General features: G+C 35.7%; 2 protein-coding genes across 2 annotated transcripts; both read left to right on the forward strand.

The window, feature by feature from the left end:
* The first annotated feature begins 6457 nt into the window (after positions 1 to 6457).
* LOC17893225 lies at positions 6458 to 8027 on the forward strand. Its single transcript, XM_006296556.2, has one exon. It carries the CDS (start codon positions 7040 to 7042, stop codon positions 7772 to 7774), a length of 735 nt encoding a protein of 244 aa, XP_006296618.1. The 5' UTR covers positions 6458 to 7039; the 3' UTR covers positions 7775 to 8027.
* Positions 8028 to 10726: 2699 nt separating this feature from the next.
* Positions 10727 to 13354, forward strand: LOC17892283 (fasciclin-like arabinogalactan protein 18). Its single transcript, XM_006297577.2, has 3 exons — positions 10727 to 12307; positions 12792 to 12934; positions 13042 to 13354. The coding sequence occupies exons 1-2, from the start codon at positions 11005 to 11007 to the stop codon at positions 12860 to 12862; spliced, it is 1374 nt and encodes a 457-aa protein (XP_006297639.1). The 5' UTR covers positions 10727 to 11004; the 3' UTR covers positions 12863 to 12934; positions 13042 to 13354.
* Positions 13355 to 13992: the final 638 nt, after the last annotated feature.

Below are 13992 nucleotides of genomic sequence, written 5' to 3' on the forward strand. Positions count from 1 at the left end.
CTAAATCAGAGGTTGAGGATGTTTTGCTTCTAACTTTACAGTGTGTGTTTATATATTTGATATATAAAATGAAATTATTCAGACAACTTTATGCAACAAAATAAATATTAATGTAAAATTGTCAAACTAAGTGCTCCCAATGTGTATTGTGATGATTAGAAAATAATAATATTTGACATGTAAATAAATAAAGATAATGATGATCATAATCCTATGGCTGATAAGTGAATACTGATATAGGAAAGAATTTATAATTTAGTAGTATTGTTTTGCATTGTTTTCAGCTTCTCTACCTAACACCTTTGTAGATAATCATATTAGAGTTTAACATTTAAACCAAAAAAGAAAGAACAAATAATAGACTACACTTTTGATAGTACAAAAACTCCCTTAATTGTTAATTCTATGGTTCACAAAGAACATAACCATTCAAATACATTTTGGGTTTTTCCCTGGAAACTGATACATTTTATTTGTAAACTTGAAAAATGGTTGTAGGCATAAAGGCCTACGGATATGCAGATTGATTAATTGACGAGTCAATCTCTATAAAACCACTGAATTAATATCTAAAAAGGTGTAAGATGAATTTAAGTGCAAGACCTATTTTTTAACAATAGTCATGTCGTCCATTCTTTTTTTTTGTTCCAACTTTAGAGTCTGTAAAAAACACATCCGTTTATTTTTATTTTATTTTTCAATTTGTTGGCACCAAATCTAAGCATTATTCCAAGCATTATTCCAAAGAATATAACATGAATGTATGATCGAGATTTCATTCTGAGTTCTGCACCAATCCGTACTTCGTATATAATATTCTTGTTTTTTTTTTTCTTCTTTCATTTTTCACATCGTTAAATGTGACAAGATAACTTATCACTTCAACAGAACAATTTCGTGTCGCACTATATACTCCCTCTTCTTCTTTTTTTTATAGATTGCTTAATCCATATCGAACAACTACTTAAAAACATTATGTTATATTGATGAATGATGATATATAGTACTATTATGAGTTCAGAAAGGTTGTCGAAAAAAAAAAAAAAAAAAAAAAAAAAAGAGTTCAGAAAGGAATAATAAAATAACAAGAGTTAAAAACATTGTTACTTAAAACTGAATTGCGATAAATATGACGAATGAAAAATATGTGCTCTCAGACCACATTATTGGTAGATTTTTTTTTTGTAAAAAAAATTATAATGACAAAAAATATTTAGTGAATATCATAGCTAGTCTGAAAACATCACTTCATATGGAATTCCAAATGAAAGGTCGAGAAAAATATATATTGGTGACTAGTGATGTAATATTCCCTTTGATCTGTTTGCATGCTTATGAACATCTGCTCTCGACCACCCGTTATCACTCACCGATTCGCTAATTACTTTTTACCAATCGTCATTGTTAACACAAAAACACTGTTTTTGAACACTAATAACGAAAGTATATCATTCTTTTGTTGAAAACAAAACTTTACATCTATAGCCTATAGGCTATATAGCCATGCACACACCAACATATTCCTATTTTCGTACACATGCAACAACAACAAAAGCCTTTCCGATTTTGCATATAATCAATCATGTACGTATATTGGTTGGTTATATACATGTTTTTCTGCATTCATAAATGTGTATTGAGTGTATTATATATCAACAGAATTGTTTCAAAAAAAAATAGAACATCTAGCTAGGAGTATATATGATATCGGAATGAGTAGGTTACTATATATATGTTGGTGATTGATCATTTAATTAAGAAAGAAAAAAAAAAAATCGTAGAGGTTTTGTACGTGCTGTTCTTTTGTTAACGCGCGTGTTCGTTAGAATATCCTGTATACATGAACCAATCATAAAACAATGTTTTGGTGATATAATTCCAACAAAACTTAGTGCGTGGCTAATGCCCGAAACGAAGAAGACCAAGGTGACCGGAACGTGGATCTTCTTCTCATGAAACGTAAGATTGGTCAGAAAAAGGACATCAAGATTCACGTCGGATTGGTCGGGAGAGACCGGCCAAAAAGGAACATTTCATCACTACATGACAATTTAGCTTAACTTCCTACTCGATCGTTGCAACTTGTAAAGTTTGGTGTTTTCTTTTTGCTATATGATAATACTATATTTATGTTTAAATCCTAACATTAACAACATTTATATCCTCTAAGAGCCGACCCATTTTGTACCCATAAACTTGACGAACAAATCCGAAAATTTTAATCAAACATATCAAGAACCGCTCGGGAAATTATACATTTTTTACACATCTGCAACTGTGCAAGAGAAAATGAAAAAAAAAAATGACTAATATTTGTCCACACCCTAATTGGGCCGAATCGTCGATTGAGGCCTGAATTGAGACCCATAATCTGTGGTCTTAATTTAGGCCCATTCCGCTTGTTACAATAGTAACGTTTTTTAACGAAACCAACATTTATTCATCTGAAGATATTGAATTCAACCGTAAGAAAATGAAATTAATACAAAAATATTTCAACCCGACCAGCTTAATTTTAATTAAGTTATATTAAAAAATAAATTTTATGTAAATTAAAGAAAATAAAAAAAGCCATACCAAAATCAATGCGGCTACAAAATTTCGCATTAAACAAATAGTCGAACCAAACCGAGTTGTAATCAATTATTATGTCCTCCAACCTCCATTCCCCTTTGTCTGAGAACATGATTCATCCTAATTTAATTTGACAATTGAACACGTTGTTACACGCGTATGGTTGTCGTCGTTTATCTGTGTATCAAAAATATGTTCTAGAAATAATATATAGTCTGAGTTGAGTGACATGTTAGTTCAAGATATGCTATTTTTTTTTTAATATGAAGTATTTGTATTCATGACTTTTTCCATTACTGGTTAACACGTGTCATTTCTTTCATAAAAATGAAAGGGACCAATAGATATCATCAACAATCCAAATACCAAAATCATCTTCTCACGTCCAAAATATCCAATACAGTACGTCATCTACTCCTAAGTTGTTTGCATTCTCGTTTTTTTTTTTTTTTGTCCTAGATAATTCATTCACAGACATATCAGAGTAACTCAATTATACAAATGACCATATTACAAATTATGTACCGGATCGACGACCTATTTCCCCCCGATAACTATCACATCGTATCATAACACCACAAAACTTTGACCTCGTCCTCAAACCACCCGAATCAAAAGTTTTATTTCTATTTCCACCCGAATCAAAAGTTCTATTCTTATTTCTCCCCGATTATCATAGTTCTCATCTAATTTTCCAAAAATCTGGGTTTTATACGGTTAAAAATCGGGTTACTGTTTTGATGAACCAAAAGACGAATCATTTAACCGGATTAAACCTTATTCAACCCAATTAGAGAACTAAACCAACCTGGTTAGAAAAATTAACCTAAGAACCCAAAATCGTTTCAGATTCGTGGTGTTAAACTTGGGGTTGAAGATGATTCTTGTTTGATTCGATGTTAATGATGCATTTTCTACTTTGATTTGCAGATTTTGTCTTTGCTTTTGGAACGATTTACGAATCCAGATTTGTTGAATCGTCACAAGCAGGTTTTGATTTTTTTTTTGTTCTTGATTTGATTCTTTTAGACTCCGTTAATGTTGGCTGCGATGTACGAAAGGATCTCTTGTGTGAAGAATGCTCACTGAAGTTAGAGCTAATGTATGTTTTTTTTTAATCAAGTTTGGGATTTGGATTTTGAACATATTATGGACATGCTAACTGTCTCTTATCCTTTTCTTGAATTCTTGATCCGTTTTCAATCAAACTCCTTGGATGAGAAAGAGATGATAAAGGAGCGACTCCGTTGAATGTGTTGTTGGACAGTGGTTTCTCTCTTCATGCAACATTTTCCATTGAAACAACATTTGTTAGAAGTTGGAACTAATTCTCTAAGCTTTTGTTGAATCAACATTTGTTAAAAGTACACCAAAATCAATTTGGGGATTTTGATTCTGGGTTTTTTTGAAATTTAGGGTTAGGGTTCTTGAGTCAAGGTGAGTTGGTCTCGGGTCGGGTTTTAAATTTGTTATAAACCGTGTTTCATTGGTTTTGTATCGGGTTTGGTTCGAAAACCATGTAAATCCACGCAATTGGAGAAATAGGGATAGAACTTTCGATTCGGGTAGAAATAGCAATAGAACTTTTGATTCGGGTGGTTTAAAGACGAGATCAAAGTTCTGTGGTGTTATGATACGATGTGATAGTTATCGGGGGAAAATAGGTCGTCGATCCACAAATTATGTACCAAATTTAGCATTCTTGTTAAAAAATAACCTTGTAATTAATACGCGCGTCACATACATATATATCTTTCGTTCAGTGGAAAGTACAAAACAAGATCCAGATATGAGACTTTTGTTTGTAGTCTACTGCAACTTTCTGATGAGGATATATAATGATGATTACATGACTTATGAAATGCGCTATTCCTCTTTTCGTTCTCTTGTGCACTTGCGTGACCTCCTCTTCTATCTTCTTATTTCCTTATATTTCTTAATCTCTATTTCCTATACTTGAAGAGGCTTTGAAATTTGGATTAATTAGGAGGAAATATTTAACTAGAAATTGTTGGGATCAAGCTATCATATATATCTACATCCGTCAAATACTTCTCTCTTTCTCTATTTATGACATGTATATACATTATGAGATCACGTACGTGAAGTAGACAATGACTTTGATTAGACCAGAATCGAATTGAATAATGTATAGAATTTGGATGCAGACAAGATGAGAAAACGAAACCATTACCTGTCCACATTAGATAGATTGGATGCATAGAGGGTCCACATATTACTAGTAATGTATTCGAGTAATATAGACCTTAAACTAGAAACATGGCTTTATATTAGTTAATGATCATACCCATTTTGGTTGATTCCTCCTCCTTCTGTTCTTGTATACTAACAAGACAGGACCCATGCAAGTTGTCAATAGAGGTACCTCGAAATAGAAGAGATAATTTGACGTGTGAGAGGAATCAATCACTATTATTAAAAAATGTTGTCAGAGAAGGTGTTAGGGGTGCGCTATAGTTAATTTTTCCGAGGAGCGTTACATCTAATCTGATGAATCTAATCCCTAGCTAGGAGCATTATCTTTTTGCCGATCTTTTGTGTTTGTTTTCTTTGTTCTGAAGCATCTTTTTAGTTTTTTTTTATCTTTATATTCTATACGTTTCAGCAACTCCTAGGGTCGCGAGGGGGATCTTTGTAACTCCCAAACCGGTCCACGGATAGTGATGAGTGACCACTGTAATCAAAAAGCAAGCAAATCTTGTCAACCTAATATTGTTCACTATTTTCCTAAATTACAGTCCTCGATTTAATGTGAGAGTTTTTTTAATAGCTTTGCCAGTTATGGATTGATTCCTTGTCGTCTGTTGTGTTTTGGAGTTATTATTCGCATTATCTACATTTTACACATTTTGGACAGTAACTTTAATACTTTTGAACGAGAGAACTGATGTTTCTATTTCAAACGCTTTACTTAATTACAGCTCGTGGAAGTTTGTGCCGGCATCATAATCTTTCATCATGGTATTTTTGGTACGTTAAATGTCATCAAAATACTTGTAAATGTACAAAGTAAGTAAGTAAAGATATGATGTGTTAATTGTTTAGGGTCCCCAGATTCTTGGTCCATATGGTATATATATATACGATAGAATGATATATTCTCTTGCCAAAAAGTTATTTCATTACTTGATATATTTGCTCCAAATTAAAGGGACGAATATATTCAAAGATGAGTACATGCATTGACCTTATAACTTGGAGGGCATGAACCCAGTCGTCCCTCCCCAGAGTTTATTTAAAAAAAAATGGAAAGAGATAAATAAGATATTGTGGTAATATACCTGTTGTAAATGATAGTGGTACGCCATACTTGGGTTTTTTTGTTTGTTTGTTTTGTTTTCGATCAGTTCGTTGACGAATACAAAAAATAAAATAAAAAAACCAATCAACATCTAACCAAGGCTAGGAGATGACGTCTAAATTCGGATAAATTTAATCCAAATATATATTGTCAGATATTTAATACACATACATACGTGTATTGATAGATAAGCTAATCATCACTTTTGATGTTTGATCTCTCTTTCTCTCACAACAAAAATGTCATTTTCGTTTTGTGCAATGATTTGCTTTCTATCTTCGATCTATTTATTGTTGTGTTATCGTTTAAATAATTTTTTAGAAGAAAGAAAATAAAAAGTTGTAATCTATATTTTCTGATTGGTAAATTTATCGCATGAATGTGAAACAAAAACTGTGATGGAAAATTTGTGCTTGAGAGAAATAGTAATTAACTTAAGAATGATGATTATAACCCTAATAAAATATGTATAACTTTATTTACCATGATGATAGTCAATTTTAGTCATAAATTGTAGGGTTTTGTTCGCGTTAAAACAAAAACTTTATACGTAGTTTGTAATTGAGAGAGAGAAGCAAGAAGAACAAAAAAAAAAAAAAAAAAAAAACAGAGAAAGCCCCAAACCTGAAGAAGATAACAAATAAAAGGACTTTTGTTGGACTCTCGTGTTGTGTTGTGTCTATCTCTCGCTGTATATATAAATACACACACAATGACACAAATCCTTCTTTCTTCACCTTTCCTTCCCCCACGCACACGACCCAAAAACTCATCCTCTCCCTCCATTTCGGACGACCTCTCAAGTCACCCCCTGCTTTTTCATTTTTTAATTTTCTCCACCGGGAAGTCATAATTAAACGTCTGGTTCCTATACTTCTCCCGCCTAATTTATCGCTTTGCTTTCTCTGTTCTTTTTTTCCTTTCCACAGGTCACTCCCTTTCTTTTTTTCGCCTTTCTTCTTCTTTCTCGCCGTCGCCATCACCGGAGATAACTCCGTGGTGTTGCGCTTGGCCTTGTTTCCATATTAATCCTCTGTGATTCAAAATTGAACCAAGAAGAAGAAGAAGCAGACCAACACGATCAAGTAAAATATTGATTTTTTTAAAATCTGACCTCTCTCTGTTTATAAAAAAAAAGAAAAAATGAACACGACGTTACGTTACGATCCAAGACAGATGTCTAGGCCAACGAAACCGTCAGATACTCCATCTTCTTCTCCTTCTCGTAGTCACCGTAGACAGCCTTTGCTCCAACGTAGCCTCTCTTCTCCTTCTCCAAGAGCCACTTGCGGCGGATCCACTCCCGCCGAGTTCTGCGGCGGTACCACCGCCAGTTGCGCCGCCGTCTGGTGTTGCTGTCCCTGCGGACTCGTCAACCTCCTCGTCCTCGCCATCTACAAAGTCCCCAAAGGAATCTGCCGCCGCGCTATCCGGAGCCGCCGCCGCAAACAGCTCGTGAAGAGCGGGATGCTTCCTCCGCTTCTGTCGGCCGGGAAAAACGAGCGGATGCAGAGAGTTTTCCAGAACTCCGAATTCGCGATTCATCCCTTGGATAGCGAAGACGTCTCCGAAGACGAAGACGATGATAACTTCCTGGATCTGAAGTATATCGGGAAGCCGGTAACGGCGGTGTTTGCGACGGAGGAGGAGGAGGAGACAGGTGAAGACGACGCGGCGGTGCTAGCGTTGGAGAAAGAGATGTGGAATAGGTTTTACGGCGCCGGGTTTTGGAGAAGTCCGTCACAGAGAGAATCGGTTTCGTCTCCGAGAGTTTCGAAGTCTCTTTCGTCATCGCCGAGAACGTCGTTTACGGAAGTATACCGGAATAGAGACGCAACGGTGGCGACGACAACGAGAGCCGTTAGGCATTTTGATTAGGTGAATGAGTGAGGCTTTTTTTCTTGTTAATAGTGGTTTGATTAATTTGTGTGTGTGAGAGAGTGTTGTTGTAATTTGTGTGTAAAGCTTCTTCTGCCTTTTTTTTTGGTCAAAATCTTTGGTGTTGTGACTTTTAAATTCCAATGGTATGGGATCGTCAACAATGTGAATTTTCGAAACATGAATAGCATGTGAGTGATGTATTTTGTCGATCTTGAACGCAACTAACCATTCCAACATTGGAATTTTTTGATCCGTTAGAGTTAATTAGACCAATTTCAAGAAAAATGAAAAGAGTTGAGGATACAAAACTAGAGTTTGATTCGATGTGTTGTAATCTTTACTAGCTAATCACTCGTACCACAAAAGGCATCAGATTGATTAGGTGATGCGGTAAATAAACGAGGGACGTGGAGAGGTGAAAGTAAGAATAAAAAGGGTAAAAATATAGAGATTTAGAAGAGGGTGGGAGTATTATTATTAATTATGGAAGCTGTCCTTACCTATATATATATATTCAAGGGGTTTTGGGAAGAGTTGTAGACTTTGTAGGGGTGGGTGAGGTAATTGAATGGGGGGGGGGACCATGAAAAATCACTTGTCATTAGTGTTGTTTTAAAAAAGCAATTAATTCAGGTGTTGCTAGTTGCTATCACCACCTTCATGCCTTCTTCTTCGTCTCTCTCTAATTTACTCTTCTTTTGTTGTGAATTTTTCAATTGTCTTTTTTTCTTTTTGTAACTTCACTATCACTAATTCATCTTTGCATGTTACCCTACTTCATTTATTTCATCATTTGCTGAATCTCATGCAAACTGTTCTTTTTTTTTTTCAGATCTTTGTAAACAATAAAGATTCCTTACAGCTACGACCAAAAAAAAAACGTAAAATATGATTTTTTTTCAATAAAGACTGAACAACCAAACCATCTCCAACCAACATAAAAAAAGCCGTAAAAAACATAGACATCGTATTAAAATGAAATCGTGCGTCTTGTACCGAAAGAAAATGCCGGAGGATTCATTCATCTTATCATTGTTATTATATAAGATAATGTGTTTTAAAATTAAGAATGTCTTGGTTGTTATTTTGTTGTTAATATAAAACTCACGAGGGGTTTTAAAAAAAAAATGTATTTACCCTTTCGGCTCTTTCGGCAACTTAATTAGTTAATTATATACTTGGACCTGGGTTATTCGAAGATGCGCATATTTTTATGTCTTCATTGACAAAGCAAAAGGTCATCACCGGGAAGAAGAAAAAAGAAATCAACTAGTGGTACGAAAAGAAAAGTAAAAGATGGGGACCTCTCTGAATCTTTGATAGTCATAGGTTTTGTATGTAGATGTAATTATAAACCCGTCCTCTCCTCTTTGGTGACCTCATTTACCTTCTCATTCTCACTTTGGCGGAATGAATAATATGAAGATAACTAAAGGGTATGTTATATGTAGAACCGATCCATGTTTTAGGTCCAATAATTAATGTCAATGTTTTAGGGATCTTTTCTTTTATATATGAAATATGAAAGAGTTGCATTCGTGTTTGGATCTTGCAATGGAAAAGAAGAAGACAGAAACATGCGAGATATATATAGGTTGATTCATTCACTGCTAAATCGTTCGTTTTGAATATTAAAGTTCATAATTCTTCAATATGGATTTTTTCAGATGGTTCTATAGACGACGACAAAGGGTAAAGCCCGTGGATATAATGATAAGGGCCGAAAGCAAATAAGACAGACGAGACTACTTTGAAGTGATGAAGTTTTTAAGTTCAATTGGGCCTTCTTAAAGCCCTGTCTCTTTTTGTAATCCAGCGGGAACCATGAGAAACATTTTGTAAAACGACAAACATTTGCCAAAAACGCTGTCCTTGATTTGGGTTGGAAGTAAGTGCACATGACAAGTTGGGAGGAGCGCGTACGAGAGTGGAGTGAGTGAGAGAGAGAGTAAACAACAAACAACAAAAGGGGTAATAAGTGGAGGAAGAGTTTGAAGGAGGTGGGACATTTCATAACACGATTCACGAACATAACGTAGCAACCAAAAGGTGTCTCTCTCTCTTACTATATAGTATTATACATTAAATGATGGTTGTAAGTATTAGGTCATTTACATATACATACCACCGACAGCTCCATTTCAAGCCACGTGTTTCCTTCCTTCTTCTTCGGCTTCTTTCCTTTGCTTCACATGTCTCTCTTCTTTTCTTTTAGGTTATATATGATGTTTGGTTGAAGTTCTCTTATTAATTTCACTTTCAATTTAAGTATCAACACCCACCACATCATTAACTTCAGAAGACTGACTATTTAACTACTCTCCCTTTCTTTTCTTTCTAATAATAATCATCTTGTTATTGTTATTATTCTCGCTGATTGTCTTAGTCCTTGTTATCTTAAGAGTTAAAAAGACTTTAATAAAAGGAAAACTTCAAAGACCATCATTTTCACCCTATCGTATAAATGCAAAAAATGCTAATATTATTGTTCCGTATATTTAGTTTAATTTTAAACTAAAATTACGATTACTTCGTTTTACACTGATTTTAGAAATCAATGTAAAATATTTGAGTATCAAATTATATCTGATATTGTAATATAGTACTATGACCATTTGATACCTAAATCACGGATAAAAAAAAAAAGGAAATACGAATTCACTTGCATAACTAGAAATTCCATCTGAAGAGTTTAATAGCATCAGAACTTGTTTGTTCTGAAATTAGTAGTAATTCTTCATTAATTAAAGAAAAAAGTTTATCAATAAAGACAAAAAACAAAAACAAAGTGGTGTGTCCCGTTGTTTATTCAATGATTATATGATTTTTTAAAATGATTTAGCCGAGAAAAAAACAAAAAATAAATAAATAATACTACTCTATAAAAAGGGTTTGATTAAGAGACGTATTAATTAATGGGAAGCCGAGCTGAGCCGAATATATAAAAATAAAAGTCAGAGCTAAGAAAAATAATTAATTCTTTTTTCATTCAGACACCGTGTGGTCCCCAACACCAGCCTGTCCGAAAACCCAAACTTGATACACAAACACAGACCACCGAAGCAGCTCACATTCACATCTCTCTCCTCTGTGTTTCTCACTCCCCACTTTCTAATCGCCGGCTATTCAACTAAACATCGACAAAAAACAAACTTCAATTCTCCAAAAACATATTTTTTCTTTCTTGATTCCTTCTTCAACAGATTATTTCAATCTTACAGAGCACCATGGATCGTTGTATCTATGGTTGCTCCGCCATTACTCTCTTCTTCCTCCTCCTCACTGCATCCGCTCTCGAACCGGGTCACCACAACGTCACCGGGTCTGGTCAAATAAACTCCAACTCCGTTCTCGTAGCTCTCCTTGACTCTCGTTACACTGAGCTAGCCGAGCTAGTCGAGAAGGCTCTCCTTCTCCAAACCCTCGAAGACGCCGTCGGTCGTCACAATATTACTATTTTCGCCCCTCGCAATGAAGCCCTCGAGCGTGACCTCGACCCTGATTTCAAACGCTTCTTGCTCCAACCAGGTAACCTCAAATCTCTCCAGACGCTTCTCTTGTCTCACATTATCCCCAAACGAGTCGCCTCCAACCAATGGCCTGACGAGAATTCGGGTCGGGTCAAACACGTTACGCTAGGCAATGATCAAGTGCTGCATTTAACTCAACTCAAAGGAACCAACGGCAAGAGACTGGTCAATTCCGCTGTCATTACCCGACCCGATGATTTGACCCGACCCGACGGTTTGATCCACGGTATCGAGCGGCTTTTGATCCCTCGTTCCGTTCAAGAAGATTTCAACCGACGCAGAAGTCTCCGATCAATCTCCGCCGTTTTACCCGAAGGAGCTCCTGAAATCGATCCGAGAACCAACCGTCTCAAAAAACCCGCATCCGCCGCAGTTCCCGCCGGATCTCCGCCGGTGCTTCCGATTCAATCCGCTATGGCTCCAGGTCCTTCGCTAGCTCCGGCTCCGGCTCCGGGACCAGGAGGTGCTCGCAAACACTTCAACGGCGATGCTCAGGTCAAAGATTTCATCCACACATTGTTGCATTACGGCGGATACAACGAAATGGCCGATATCCTCGTGAATCTGACGTCGCTGGCGACGGAGATGGGTAGATTAGTGTCTGAAGGTTACGTCCTCACCGTGTTAGCTCCGAACGACGAAGCTATGGCGAAATTGACGACGGATCAGCTGAGCGAGCCCGGAGCTCCGGAGCAAATCATGTATTACCACATTATACCCGAGTATCAGACGGAGGAGAGTATGTATAATTCGGTTAGGAGATTTGGGAAGGTCAAATACGAAACGCTGCGTTTTCCTCACAAGGTTGGTGCTAAGGAAGCTGATGGTTCGGTTAAGTTCGGTTCTGGTGACCGGTCGGCTTATTTGTTTGATCCGGATATTTACACCGACGGTCGGATATCGGTTCAAGGGATCGATGGTGTTCTGTTCCCAGAGGAGGAAGAAGAGACGGTTAAGAAATCGACCGGTTCGGCTAAGAAAGTTGTTCAACCGAGAAGAGGTATGATTTGATTCATCTTTTGTTTGATTTTAATTTGTGTTTACTGTTTGGTAGCATTAGGGATTATAGGGTGAATTGATCTAAACGTAGATTCATTGAGATTATATTTATAATATAACCATCATGTGTGAATAAGTAGGTTTATATTTGTGTCATGTTAGAAAGAATCTGTTTTGGTTCAAAGTAATTAGTTTCAAGACATTGGATTAGTCATATGATCTCCGGCAAAACGAGCCAGACCAACGGATGATTCCGGTGAGAAGTAATTAGAAAGAAAGAATCATGAGAAGCTTCTTCACATTACCTAAAAAAGCATCTTCTCACGTTTCTAAGCTTTCACTTATTAAATTTAGTTAATTAAATTATTGGGTGTTTAAGCTTTTTTCTTTCAGAAATAATTTAATAAGGTGACAGGAGATTGTGATTGTGATTGATAGTGATGATGACCTAATAATTAAAAGTTTATTTCTGTATTTAAAAACAGGGAAGTTGCTGGAAGTAGCATGTAGAATGCTTGGAGCAATAGGCAAGGACTCATATCTAAGCAGATGCTGATGAATTCATCAAACCTGGAAGAGATTATTTAAGAAACATCTCTCGAGTGTTGTCTGTATACACATATCAAAGGTTAGTATCTGCGGTTAAGAGTTTCGCGATCGATTAAAGGCGACGAACGATCGATTAAAGGCGACGAACGATCGTTCATGGACTCAATAGTTTTCGTGTTATTGCAGGTTCTTTGGACAAGGATGAAAGACTTGGAGGAAAAGAGCAGGACAAACGAAACAAAACACAAGAGAGGGAATAACATCAATGTTCAAAGCATATTCTTCAATGGGAATATGAAAGAGGGGTTTTGTTGGATTTTTATTTCTAATATGAGAAAAGTATATTATTATTTTTATTTTTGGGTGGGGGTTTTGAGTTTTGGGGGTTATAAATACTGTAATTAGATAGATATGTGAACTTCATTTTTTCAATTGATTTGGTGTAATGAAAATGAATCATAAAGTGGGGAACAAAAGAAAAAGACTTTTTTTGAGTACCCACCACCACCACCACCATTTTCTTCTCTCAACTCGTAAATGATCCCTCTTTCTTTTAGTTGGCCTTTTAATTTGTGAATGGTTTTAGAGTGCGTCAAATTCCACTTCATTAAAACATCATTATATCATCAGATATAGAGTAATTTGTATTCAACGTTCTTTGCCGAAGTCTGTGTTACACAAACAAAGTTTATTAACTCGGTGTTATAACTGAGTAATTTGTCTTAATATTCTGTGGTAAAATAATCTCCATTTCGGTTGAATTATCATTATACTAATATTGAAAGGTATGACTTTATTTTGTTTTATTTATTTTTATAGCGAAATACAAAAAAAAGAAAAGAAATGGAAGGTATTATATATAGATTTGGTAAGAGCGATGATGAAACATGTGTTGGAGAGAGGAGATGAGTTGGCGTCCGGCTGTCTATGTGAGATATTATTATCATGAAATAGAGGGAGAGACCCAATTACACAACACAAAGCTTAAAGCTGGATGACCTATCATTTTCAATCGATGACTTTTTCTAATTTGTTCCCCTTCAGTCTCTTTATTAGTATAATAGCTGTATATTTAGCTAGAGCTCTAAACAAGGTTTTATCAACAGTAGTAGACCATTTCAACCACTTAAACAATAA

Source organism: Capsella rubella, unplaced genomic scaffold (genome assembly GCF_000375325.1).
Source record: "Capsella rubella cultivar Monte Gargano unplaced genomic scaffold, Caprub1_0 scaffold_3, whole genome shotgun sequence".
Classification (NCBI taxonomy): domain Eukaryota; kingdom Viridiplantae; phylum Streptophyta; class Magnoliopsida; order Brassicales; family Brassicaceae; genus Capsella; species Capsella rubella.

Excerpts from the sequence above, each read along its gene's own strand:
- LOC17893225 (XM_006296556.2), top strand. The coding sequence starts at position 7,040 with ATGAACACGACGTTACGTTACGATCCAAGACAGATGTCTAGGCCAACG.
- LOC17892283 (XM_006297577.2), top strand. The coding sequence starts at position 11,005 with ATGGATCGTTGTATCTATGGTTGCTCCGCCATTACTCTCTTCTTCCTC. Across the intron at positions 12,308-12,791 it reads AGTTGTTCAACCGAGAAGAG|GGAAGTTGCTGGAAGTAGCA; the intron begins GTATGATTTGAT and ends ATTTAAAAACAG.